The following is a 12,492-nucleotide window of genomic DNA, read 5'->3' on the forward strand; positions in this document are numbered from 1 at the left end:
AACGCTCCTGCAGAGATGTCAGTTCATTAAAGTCCTCCATCTCTGTCTTCACAGCTAGTCCAAAGGATCTGCAGAATTTCTGTGAAGCGCTGAGACCTGCCTCTTTGAGCTCTACTGGAATGATACAAGAAGCAAAGAATTGGATAGGTCACACAGCAGACATAGTGACATGAGGGCAATGCAATACGACTGTGCCTGAGGTGCATTTGCACAACAGAGCAGCATCTGAAGTTCCCTAAAATAAAAAGTATGGTAGTGTGATCCTAACTGTAATGAGGGCAAGGTTAGTGAGTCTGGGGGCTGGGTTAGAGAGGTGGACAAAGAGAACAAAAATTCCTTCACTATTTAGTGGCATTGTACCTTTAGGTAAATACATCTAAAATGTAAAGCACAACCCTTAAATGAAAATATATAAGTTAAAGTAAGGTGGAAAATATATTCTTTTAGGCCATTATATCCCAGTTGGTAAACGCAGTCACTGCAGATGTCTGGGGTGAAATCAGACAGTCACAAAACCTAATCATGGCTGGCACAAGTGGGGAACAGTGAGGTGCATTTAAAGTACTACGAGGTACCTGCCTGCGACTGAAAAATGCAAGCCATTATTTTAAACTTTATTACACATTCCGCACAATGTACAAACAGATTTCAGGGCAAATTTTCCACACAACGAAGGGCAGCGACCATAAATTGCTGCCCAGCATTGCATGAGCGAGAGAGAGAAAGCAGACAGGTTCATATTTACTAAGATATTATGCTGTTGATCTCTTCCTAAGTGCTGGAACATTTTCAGGCAGCCTTTTGCCACATAGAGCAAAGGGTTTGTACTGCAAGGGTACCCTTCCTGTACAAAGTGCTATGCTCAGACATACTATAAAACTCTTCCCACTGTGTATGTGTACTGCATACATGCAGAGTGTGGATAGTTCAGAGAAATAAATACGTTTCTTCTACTTTGTGCCTACCCCAAGGAGGCGTAAGGTTATGGTGCAAAGTCTTATCCACCATTGTTGGAAGATGGGGCTTTGCAACAAAAAACATTGGCTGTAGCATGAAAACGTCTATTCGGTACCCATCGGATATCACTTTGATGCAAAAATAGTGCTACTTCATATTACTTTGTCAACTTTCCAGTGTAAATAAAGTTTTGGTCTGATACAAAACAATACTTTGCATCAGTTTGCATCACTTTTGGTCACTTTGCACTGGTACAAAGCTTGATAAATATGGCCCTTTGTGTTTACGATAAAATAAATACTTTCAAAATATATATTTGTAGTAAAATACAAATCAGACTGCACCTATAGTCTCTATGGCATCATCCCATCGCCTAATGCTAGAGGAATTTGATAAGCATCTTACCCTTCCAATGGCAAATGCTACATAAGTCAATGGTGGCAGCAGCCTAGGACAGCACAAACGAAGGGTGCAAGTATGGCAGTAGAGCCGGTTTATCCAACAAATAGCTTATGAGCTACTCTTAGTTTTCCATCTCCCTGCAAGTAGCTCTCCTGTGTGCAATTCAGCCCACTAAATTCGAAGTTCTTGCATTGCTGAATTAATATATGTGCACCAAAATTCAAAAGCGTGTATTCGAGATGAAAATATGTGTATTTTCAAAACTCACAAGTAGATGCTTGTCTAAAGTGGTTGAATTTACAGTTGAATTTCCAAGTCAATCATTGCAACCATTCAGTTGGTTTACAATAAACGTGTTATTTCTGCACCAAGAAACCCTATAGGATAAACATGCACTTTACAATTACACGTTAGATTTAAAGCTAATATGTGTGTGATAAATTATGCAGCATTGGGGAGACTTATTATCTTCGTGCACTGCAGCTATGGCTGTTATGTATTACCCAAATCGATTAAGCCTTTTTCAGATTACTGCTAGCAATTCTGCCAGATGCACTGATGTGATCATTGCTCATTTACTAGCATGAGGTGGCCACCATTGTGATCTTGTCTGATGTGGTCACTATTACAAGACTAATAAGATTAGTACCTCGAATGATGTTTAAAAAAAACAAAAAAACTTTAGTAGCTCTTATTACAGAGAAGGTTGGCGACCCCTGCCCTAGAATAATAAGGCATTTCATGTTCACTACTTCTGCTAAGGCAGTGATAGTCAAAGTACGGCCCGGGGCCGCATGCGGCCCTCCTGACCTTTACATGCGGCCCCCTGCTCAACAGCAGGACTGGCCGGCTGTTTTCTCAGCTCTGCATAATGATTAAAAATATGTTAAATAAAAGGCAAGCCTTTATTTCAATGTTAATCGGAGGCAAAGAAAGTAAGTAACTACATTGTCCAGCACCTGTAGGAACACCTTCATTTTTAAAGACATGCTACACCAAAATTGTAAAAATATAATAAGGGCTCTTCAAAAATCAAAAACTGTTTATCATTAACATGCAGAGTTGTTTCAACATAGTACATCAGATTATATCAGTGCATGGAGAAGCATTTTATTTTTAAGTGATGGTTTTCAAACATAAATCCAGAAACATTCATCCCCCCTCCCCCCCCCCCCCCCACACTTGAAAACAATGCTGCCAACACTGAACTAAGAGGCAAATAGGTTTTCATATTCACTCTTTGGGTGGCCTGGATTCCTACAACACATGAACATTATTATAGTTTATTAAATCAAACACAGGAGAAGGTTTTGTACCACGCACATACTGAAGTAAGTCATGTATTTTGAGATTCCCTTATATGCACTAATGAAGAAAAAAGAGGGGAAGTGAAATAAAAGAATTGTCTAGGATCACACATTTTGATAAAGGGGAAAGCCAGGATTCATAGCAGGTTTTCTGGTTTCACATTATCCATTTCAGCCACTAGATGTATATGCTTCGCTTCTCCTACACCACCATACTGCACCCCCCCCCCACTGCCCCAAGACACCCCCCCACCCTCTGCGCCGCCGCCGCCCACCACCCTGCTAGCATCAATGCGGCCCTCGGTCACATCACAAACCAAATTTTGTGGCCCCTGGGAAAATGTTTGCGAGTACCCATGTGCTAAGGGATCTGCCTTCTAGTGCTTCGAGTTGGAGCCCTACCTCGAGGGCAAAGTTTACATTAGGCCAAAGCGCATTAAGGTATTATGGATGGAATGTGTAGCACCACAGCACAGTTGCCAATGCTTTGAGCATCAACACTGGATGTCTACAAGCTGACATCTGTGGGCCATCCGGAGATCTAATGGCTATGGTCCACTGCAGAATCTACGGAGAGCAGGCCTATCTATAGCAAAATGTTACTACTATTAAGACGCCAGATATCTCTGCACCACTGTGTTTAATGTCACTCTACGTGGTGTGTGGACCAGGCACTAGGCAATTAGGTTTTCAAAGGTCTGCCTTTGCCCCTTATCCACCAAGCAACATTCTGGATTCCAGTTCTACCAAATATCCATCTCAAAATCCTGGTTCACTTAAAGCAAGACCATCCCATGTCATCACCCATGTGGTTCATAGGGCGGCCACCTTTCTATTACCCCTTTGCAGTGTACAAAGATGTTTGTTAGAGAGATGTGGGACGGAGCTGCAGAGCCTTTTTGGGGTTTAATTCCATATACCGCTCCTCTAAATCAGGACATCTTAAAAGAAACAACTTCTCCAGCTACTGAGCTTCTGGGATGTGATTCTTATGCCATACTGTACTTGAATTCCAATTCCTATGCCACCTTCTAGAGTAAGCCTGGACTGCACAACAGTTGCTTATCTGAGACATGGATGGGGGAGCGGCTTGGCATAGGACGAAGTAGATGTATCCTTCTCCTCATGGGTTTGTTCTACTCACTCTGGTCAGAGGGTGCCAAGACATGTAATAAGTGTTGCTGTTGTTTCCCGGGGCAGTGGGGTGTACCTTTATTCTGGCAGGCGGGTCCCCCATTATTTAATTTGAGAATGCATGGGGGCTCTTAAATATTGTTAAAAGCTCCAAATGGCCATTTAATATGGTGAACTGTTTCCCATAAATAAAAGTGGGGTAGTATTCAGATGCCCATAACACGGTCAGGCCCTCTTGTTCTGGCTGTGAGTATGCCATCTTGGTGTTGGAGAGACTTCAGCTAATGTAGAATGTAACTTAGCAACTGGCATTGCCTTTGCAATGAGTTCAGGGAAGTGTGCCGTGTTGGTGGTGGTACTGATTTCTTTATTTCTTGAAATGCAGGTTCGCATTCCAGGGTCCCGTCAAACGTGTGCTCCAATGTAGATATTTGTCTGAAGGCACAGCCGATGGTGGCATAGCTCACTGTATACCTTGAGCAAGCACTGGTGATTAATAGAATGGGCTGATGTCACTGACATCAGTGGGAGAGTTCCAGGTTTTATTGTCATCTTGTTCCAGGAATGTCTGTGTCCGAGAAGTTTAAATGGCATTTCTTACAATTCATACTTTGTAGCATTAACTGTTAAGGGTGCATCTAGGAGCGCTAAACAAACTTGCTCTTGTCACTGTGTTACCATATGGGGGCCATAAGTACTAAGATGTCTTCACTGTATTTCGGTGCACTGATGATGGGCAGATCACTCTCCTGCCTACTTCTTGGAATATCTCTAATGATGATGATACTGCAGATCTTTAGTAGCTTATAGTGAATAGTCCAAGATGGGTTGGTTGTGAACATTGTGATATACTAGGAATCTCTGTGCAACTCAAGTTGATGGTTAACTTTGTTAAGGTCCAATTTATAAAATCCGTTGGCCCTATGCAGGTAAGTGATCATGTCAGTAAAGTGAGGTCTCTTGTATTGTTCTGATTGTATAGCGGCATTGGGTAATCTCATGTCAATGCGCATGCGTACCTTGCCATCTGTGCATGTAGGCACTACACAAATGTCTTGGCTTGGGGTTGAACATTTTGTAATTTGAAGACACTACACAAAAAAGCACCATCTCCCCATTAGGAGATTTAAACTGAGATTTCTTTGTACTTTGGTCATAGTTTCTTGGGTACCATGAATAAATATTCATCAGTATCTTGAAAATACAACAAAATTGATCTTCAGTGCGATTCTTTGGGTGGGGATCTCTGTGACTGTTATGTCGCCTGTGATGTTGTGTGACATCTGGAAGGACTACTGCTCGTCACTTACTGCCAATGCTACGTCCTAAGCGTAGCAACACTTTAAAGTGATTTTTGCCTTTTCCTGAGTTACTTTACTGGATCCTTTACACTTTTTTTCAAAGTGATTGTTTTTACACTTTCCAACATATCTGCTTCACTAAGTGGCTCAGGCATCGTGAGGGTACGACTGTCCACACCAATAGCATTCTCTCTCTTTGCCTGAACATTATCTCAGTCTGAACTGTGATTTCATCTTATGCTTCATTGGCTCTCTTTTTATCTGGATTGTTGTACATGTTCCTTTTGATAACTCTTTGTTGGGTAAGTTTGTAACCAAAATGCTTGATCTTGCTTCTCTGATGTACGTGCTTGAATTATATTTGGCTGAATGTATGCTTGATTATTTGTATGTGTCATCTCTATAATTTCCCCAAGTGAGCATCTTTTTGTTACAGTCGGCATCTGAGTGATTAGGAGTGACAATCATCAGTGATTCAGAGTTAGATGGCTTCTTCATTAAATAATCATTTTTTTTTTATTTGCAGTTTTCAATTAGTCGATGAAGACAGCGGATGAATTCACTGATTGGCTTCCCTTTTTGCTGTAATGCATGAATTTCTTGGGCAGAAATTTTGCATTCAGTGTATCTCAAACCTTTTGGTACTTCGCGGATTGAGCAGGTATAGTTTAGTTATCCAGTGAAAATTGTTGCCTACTTGGTGCTTCATCATTAGCACATTTAATTCTTGTCCTTTTATCAGAGACCCAGATGAAGCCATCTAGTCATTTAATCTATTCCGGCCCAATGTGCTGCCCGGGGTTATGAAGAGATGATTAGAGGTGTTGCAAGAAAGAAGCTGACCCACATTGGATTTTTTTGTCGATGAACATGCTTGTTTCTCTTGGTGTTCCTCCCTCTTCTCGTCTCTATTTATTTGATGTAACTTAATGCAGATTTGCATTTATGAAGGATATTTAGGTTTTTTGATTAATGTTGGTCTAGAATGCCTGTTTTCAAAATGGCTGTTTAATAGGTTGTCTGATTCAAACCTGGCAGCCTTATTGCTTACCTATCATGCAGTACCTCACCCTAGCCTGGCTGTCTTTCTCTTATCTCATGAAATTTCAAGCTTCTTCAAGTAATAAAATGTCTGCCTGCACTAATCATACACGTTGGGAGTGCACTCCCCCATATCTTATGGCCACTTTTTATGTCAGATGGAGGTGATTGTGAGAGTGCTTGACACAAGTTCAGGGGAGGCCTGAAAGGTCTGAGCTTCCTCCTTTTGCACGTATGTGTTTGAGACAGTCCCGCACAGCTGCAGCCTACCGGGGCTGACTAGCACTACAGGGTTTGTAGTGACATTTTGACTCCCACGAGGGCTTACTTCCTTTGGTTGCATGCCCAGGGTCACAGTTGTCATTCTGGGTTGGGAAGATGCTCTACGTGGGACAAGGATAGTGTATGTCACTTCACAGTACTCACCAACATGATTTCAGCTAGTCATGGTTTGTAGTGGATAAGCCTCGCTTCCAAGTGTGTCTGTCCTTGCGTCTGCATTGGATATTGTGTATCGGTCATGGAAATATAGTGGAATGTCCTCCGGCTGGAAAGCAACTCTAAATGATACGTGATCTGCTCCATGATTCGGTACCCATCTGCACCCTTTGTTGCTTTGCTTACTGCGTTTTCTCTCCTCACAGGAAGTTGTGTCATGTACCTCCTGGTGTGCCAACAAATCTTCGTCCTCAGTGTCATGCAGGGAATAGCCTGGTGACATGACAAGGTGGTGCAGCCAATTTTAAATAAATAATCTGAGTGACTAATTATGTACTACCAGGAACAGAAGGCAGAAAGCTGACTTTAGCTCAACAGTAAAAACAGAGGTGATAATGCTAGATCCGCCATCCTTAGTTTAAAAGATTACAAATTCCACTCCCTATCCAGCATAGTTTACACATCAGTTAAAGTGAAAGAAGTTGTTTGTCGTCTTAGAATTATGATAGACTGAAACAAGTCCAAAGAAGCCTAAGTCAAAGTTTCATGAGCATCATTTTCTTGCAGCTCCCTAAAATGGGGACAGTCATTGCAAGAGTACAGCAGCATTCTAGACAGCAACTTCATACAAAAGCTCAAATGAGTTAATCAAGCCCTTGCCAGATTAGGTTCTCTGCAAATTTGTCAGGCAAGAGCCCTCGCAAAGTCTTGTAACAAAGAAGCTCTCTGCTATCCATAGGAAAACACAGTCACATGCTGCAAAAGGGATTCTTTGGCCTTCTGTTCAAGAGCTGCTCACACAACCTGGAAAGAAGGCATCCACAAGAGAAGAAAGAAATCTGGAAAACGTAAGCCAGTCCCCTTAGATTTCAGACAGATCAAACAGCATCAAGCAACTGGAACATATTCCCCTAGAACCCATGCCATTCTGAAAGCACCTAGAAACTGGAAGAAACTCCACTTAAAGCTTGGGCAGGTTGGAAAGCACCTAGAAACTGAAACACAATTCTCTGCAAAACTGAGGCAGATAAAAAAGCACCTAGAACTTGAACACAGTTCCTTCAGAACGAAGACTGATCAGAAAGCACTGTGAAATTGGAATGCACTTCCCTTAGAAGACAGGGAGGTATGAAAACTTGTAGAAACTGGACACTCTCCCTTTAGCACTCAGAGAGATCAGAAAGAACCAAGGGACTGTAACAAACTCTCCTTAAAACTCAAGCACATCAGAAAGCACATAGGAACTGGAATACACACTCTCACGCAGATGATAAAGCACGCCCCCTTCAGGAGGATCGTTCTCTCTTCTATGCCACAGTCGACTTCATCAAGTATTAACTGAGAATCAAAAATGGTGCAAAAATGAAGGCCATCTCCCAAAAAAGAGAATGAGGGACAGTACCAGGAAGAGTGCCAGGCAGAGATGCCACCAATGGATAAACCTTGGCATTTACTGCCTGGGCCACACATCGCAGAGGTGGGTGAGCAAGGAGTAGTTGTTGGTTAAGTGTCAAGTATGCTTCCACTGACTGGGTGATGAATTAAAATAAGGGAATAATAGGGGATTCGTCTAGGACTGGGAGAGGAAGTAGATGAGGTGGGCTGGGGAGAGGTTGGCTCTGTGCGATGCAAAAGACCAAAAACCTTACTTCAACCCCCCAATCTTCGAACGTGGGCAGTGATAAATTGTGTAACCACACCCTAAAGCCATGCAGACGACTTTAAGGACTGAATACTTGAAAATTAGGTTAAACACACGCATTTCCTTTTAAAGGAATACATTTTAAAAACACAATGCACATCTTGGTAAAGACATATATTCCGACACTTCAAAGGGGCATGGGCAACTATGGTTCTCTTAGTACCGAATAGCTGAGAAGGGAACAACTGAGTGTGATCTTCTGATCGAAATGGCACGGTGACAGCTGCTGCAGTAATGATGATCAATAGTTTATGTTTATGTTGTAAACTTAAGTTTATTAATACTTTCATTTTGCCAATAAAGGCTATACAAACATTAAAATCTGTAAAAGTCCCACTTTATAAAAAAAAAGAAAAACACACACTTTGTTTTATCATTTCATAAAATACGTTCAGAAATGTCCCTAATTTAAAACACAATGATATATATCCTCTGCTCATTGCATGTTTTACCACATCATTCTTCGCATTTGTACCGTTCTAAACCATAACAACAATGTTCTGTGCTTTTAAACCACTGCAAAAGTGTAACCCACAAATTAAATATTGATTAGCTGTCTGGCACAGATGCCATTTTGTATCATAGGGAATATTCTTCTTCCTTTAACTTCTGGTCTCCAACACCACAGGCAAGTGCCCCATTCTTAGTTTTAGCATCCATCTCAAAGTTAAGGGTTGGATGTAGAATGGCCGGTCCATTCAGATTTCATTATATATTTATTCATAGCGAAGGTGACCCTGAAAGGCACTCAAGTCACATTCATAGCTTACTTCTTTTAGAATGTTGTTGACTTGTCTTTTCCAGTTTGCAGTACTTAACATTCCATGGCCAACATCAGCAGTTAACTTCAATTTAGACATCATCATCTCAAGATTTATAATCCAAATACCATTTGGATAACATTCTAAGTGTTTGACTGTGGATAGAGTGGTACCTTCTTTTGCCTTTATCATACAGTGAAAACAAAAAATAGCACTCTTGTGCAGTTTTTATGAGTTGTACAAATAAGTCATACTTCTATCCTCAGGGAAAATCCTGATTCATCAGCAATTAAGGGAAAAGCCCTGGCATCTGCTGCCACTGCACCTCCTACATGGCTTCTCCTTAATGTCTCTGCTTGAGAACAGTCCAGATGTGACTATTTATTCATGTCGCGCAACTTTATTGTGTGAAAAAGGCATCTGAAGTTCGGCTGATGAAAGGCTGGAAATATTGATCACCATTTAACAAGTTACTTATTCAAAGATTAGAACAATATTGTTTTTGAAACATTTTGCTGCAGAAAAAACACTCAGTCAATAAAAGGGCTTAAGATAATGCTGTGCGTCTATCGGCGGCCTTCGGGCCATGGTACATCATTCACATGCCACACACCATAATGCACAGGCTACAGTGCAGGGAACGTGTTTCAAGATCTAGAACATAACCTCAGGTCACCACAAAGGTCAAAGACTTGCAGTGCCTGAGCTGCAAACGCCAAGCACTTACGACACACAATATAAGCAGGAATTCGAGATAATGTAACCTTCATAGCACACCAACAAGTGACCAGAAATCTCCACAATCAGATGATCACAGAACTTAAAACGGACAATGACAGGGCTTCAACTATGTCAACAAGATCTCCACAGTGCCCCAGAGTTACCAGGGTTGAGCCACGAAGCCTGTGGGTGTGAGAACACTTCACAAAATATGCACATAAATGGACAAACAATGATTTTTTTGCGATTTAGACATCTGTGTGTATGTGCCCATGCTTTAAATCATGGCACATGCAAATTCAGACATTAATACATTCTGGAAGTGAAAGCATCAACAACTGCAAAGTAGTAAACCCTTAAGAAACTCAGAAGTCAACCTGATCTGGTAATAGAACCTCAAATATGGGGGCACATCTTGACACTAAACACAGACACATTCGTACAGAAGTGCATATCACAGAACACACACAACATCACAATGGCCCAAAACCAGTATCACAGTGTACTAACTACATAAATCGCAGACTAGTCTCTTAAAAAATAACTTGATCACCACAGGTGAACAGGTGAACCTCACAGCTGAAACACAAAACACAATTCACATACACAGGCTAGGCAAATAACCACGCAAAGAAAAGAAACCACTTAGGGGTGATATATCATCACCAACTGGTACCTTCTGAGAACCATTTATCACCACAAAAGCAGTGGTACCCTGAGATGCACCAACTGGTAATGGAAAGACAATTTAACTTGGTGCATCTGCAGTCAATAAATCAACCAATCTCCCAAATACAAGTTCAAATGTTGCAACAATTCAAAATAAGGGCACTCACAACTAACCAACAAACTACTTCACGGCATGAACTAATTGAACTAACATCCTTCAAAGTGGCATAATCACCAAATGCAACAAGCAAGCCACTTCTCTGCAAACGAAATACACTCACCGGTCTATGGACATTGACAATAACCTTGCATTATGGAATTAAAGGACCTCCACAAGTTCACAGTTGGATGGCCACAAAATTAACCGCAAAGACACTCAGCGCTGTCAACCAAGCGCCCTAGAGGAAAACAATTGCCACCCATAAACCCAGCTTCGCACACAATAGCTCATAACTATGTTTCAGCATGATCACACCCATCCAGAACCTCAAATCACTAGAGCACTTGTCCTTTTAGAAGAACAGCCACATGTTTTTTAAAAGGTGCAAAATAGATTGGTTATATTAACAAATAAAAAGATAGATCCTACAATTACAATAATAAAACTGCACTCTTAAGTACATTACAGAAGGCGGACTAAGTACAACATGTTTACAGTAGGATACATGATCCATAGAGAGCAGCCTGGTACGCGGGCACTTCGGGCTCGACTTTGCAGCATGGACTGAACTCACTGGTTAATAAGTAGCCATAAGATAACAGAGAAGGTTTAGAGGGTCCAAAGCTAGAACACAGGCCTGGCGGCAACGTCCTTGTCAGACCAACTCTATAACCTGCTTCGATTGGAAACACCTAGCAGAAACAATTTGAATTATATGTTGAATAAAAGGGGACTGTACCTCCTGACATCATCCTGCGGAAGGCTGCTGTAGACTTGAATCATGTCTAAGGCCGTGGCATCTTCCCAGCCATTCAACAATAACCTGTCCTTCTGCAAAACAAACACATGAATGTTGAGGGCTGCCATGGGAGATCAAAAAATAACAGTTCCCTGGGTGTGAAGCAGCATCTGTTCCAAGGAGAGCTGGCTACAGGACGAGCAAATCTGTCAGGAAGTCAGTGTCTTAGTGGCCCCAGACCGACAGACTTTGTCAGCAGATAACTGCAGGATTTAGTGGCAGAAAAATGGCCAGGTTTACAATTGGGAGATAAAGGAAAAACTGCCACTGGAATTTTTTCCAAGACAGGGTAGTATGGTGGAGATATTTAAGCCAGTAGAATGTACACTGGATTTAGCGCTCTTCTTCCGAAATTCAAAGCCATGCCCACCTAAGTTTAAATCAGGCCCTATAGCTCTGCGTTTGTATGTATGTATTGATATTTAGATATCACAAATCTGCTTGAGGAGCAACAGAGCGCTGCATATTACTGCATTATTCAATCGCAAAATTACATTTCACAAATTCACATTTGATACATTTATGTACGGGGACCATAAATTATTTGTCCAAGAACCACATGATTCTGAATCAAGTGCCAAGGGCAGGAATCGCACCCTGCTCCCAGGCATAAATCTGCTAGACCAAATATCCCCTACAAGTTAAGGGCCCAAAACAAAAGACTGTCCCATGAACACCAGGAGAGTTCACAGCAGCACCATGAATCATTTTACTGCATTTCATATGTTAAGGACACTATGGCACTGACACGGATGGGCACATGGCGTTTTGTTTGCATTTCACATCTTATTTAACAGTCTTCTTGTGGTTTGGGCATGCAAAGTACCTCCTTCATGCCCATTAAAATTTCCACTCGCCTTGCTGTGAGACAGCCATGGCACATTCACGAGGGCTGGACTCATGCCAGATCTTCTGGATAACCACTAACAGTATAAATGAGTTCCATATAGATTCACTGTTTGCAAATATTTTTATGTGGACACAAAAGGCCACAATCTCCCCAGGTATGTTCAAGATCAGGCCAGTTAGAGATCAAGTCACAACTCTTGCCATGGATAACGCAGAATACGATATGCCAAGAGTTAAAAACAAAATATATAA

General features: G+C 41.5%; 1 protein-coding gene across 1 annotated transcript in view; it reads right to left on the bottom strand.

The window, feature by feature from the left end:
* The window catches only part of LCMT1 (leucine carboxyl methyltransferase 1), a 134,784-nt gene that overhangs the window by 41,635 nt on the left and 80,657 nt on the right, over positions 1–12,492 (bottom strand). Inside the window, exon 9 of the mRNA XM_069209701.1 lies at positions 11,332–11,423. Coding sequence (XP_069065802.1) covers positions 11,332–11,423 — 92 coding nt within the window. The remainder of the gene's footprint in view (positions 1–11,331; positions 11,424–12,492) is intronic.

The sequence above is a fragment of the Pleurodeles waltl genome, chromosome 10 (assembly GCF_031143425.1).
Source record: "Pleurodeles waltl isolate 20211129_DDA chromosome 10, aPleWal1.hap1.20221129, whole genome shotgun sequence".
Lineage (NCBI taxonomy): Eukaryota > Metazoa > Chordata > Amphibia > Caudata > Salamandridae > Pleurodeles > Pleurodeles waltl.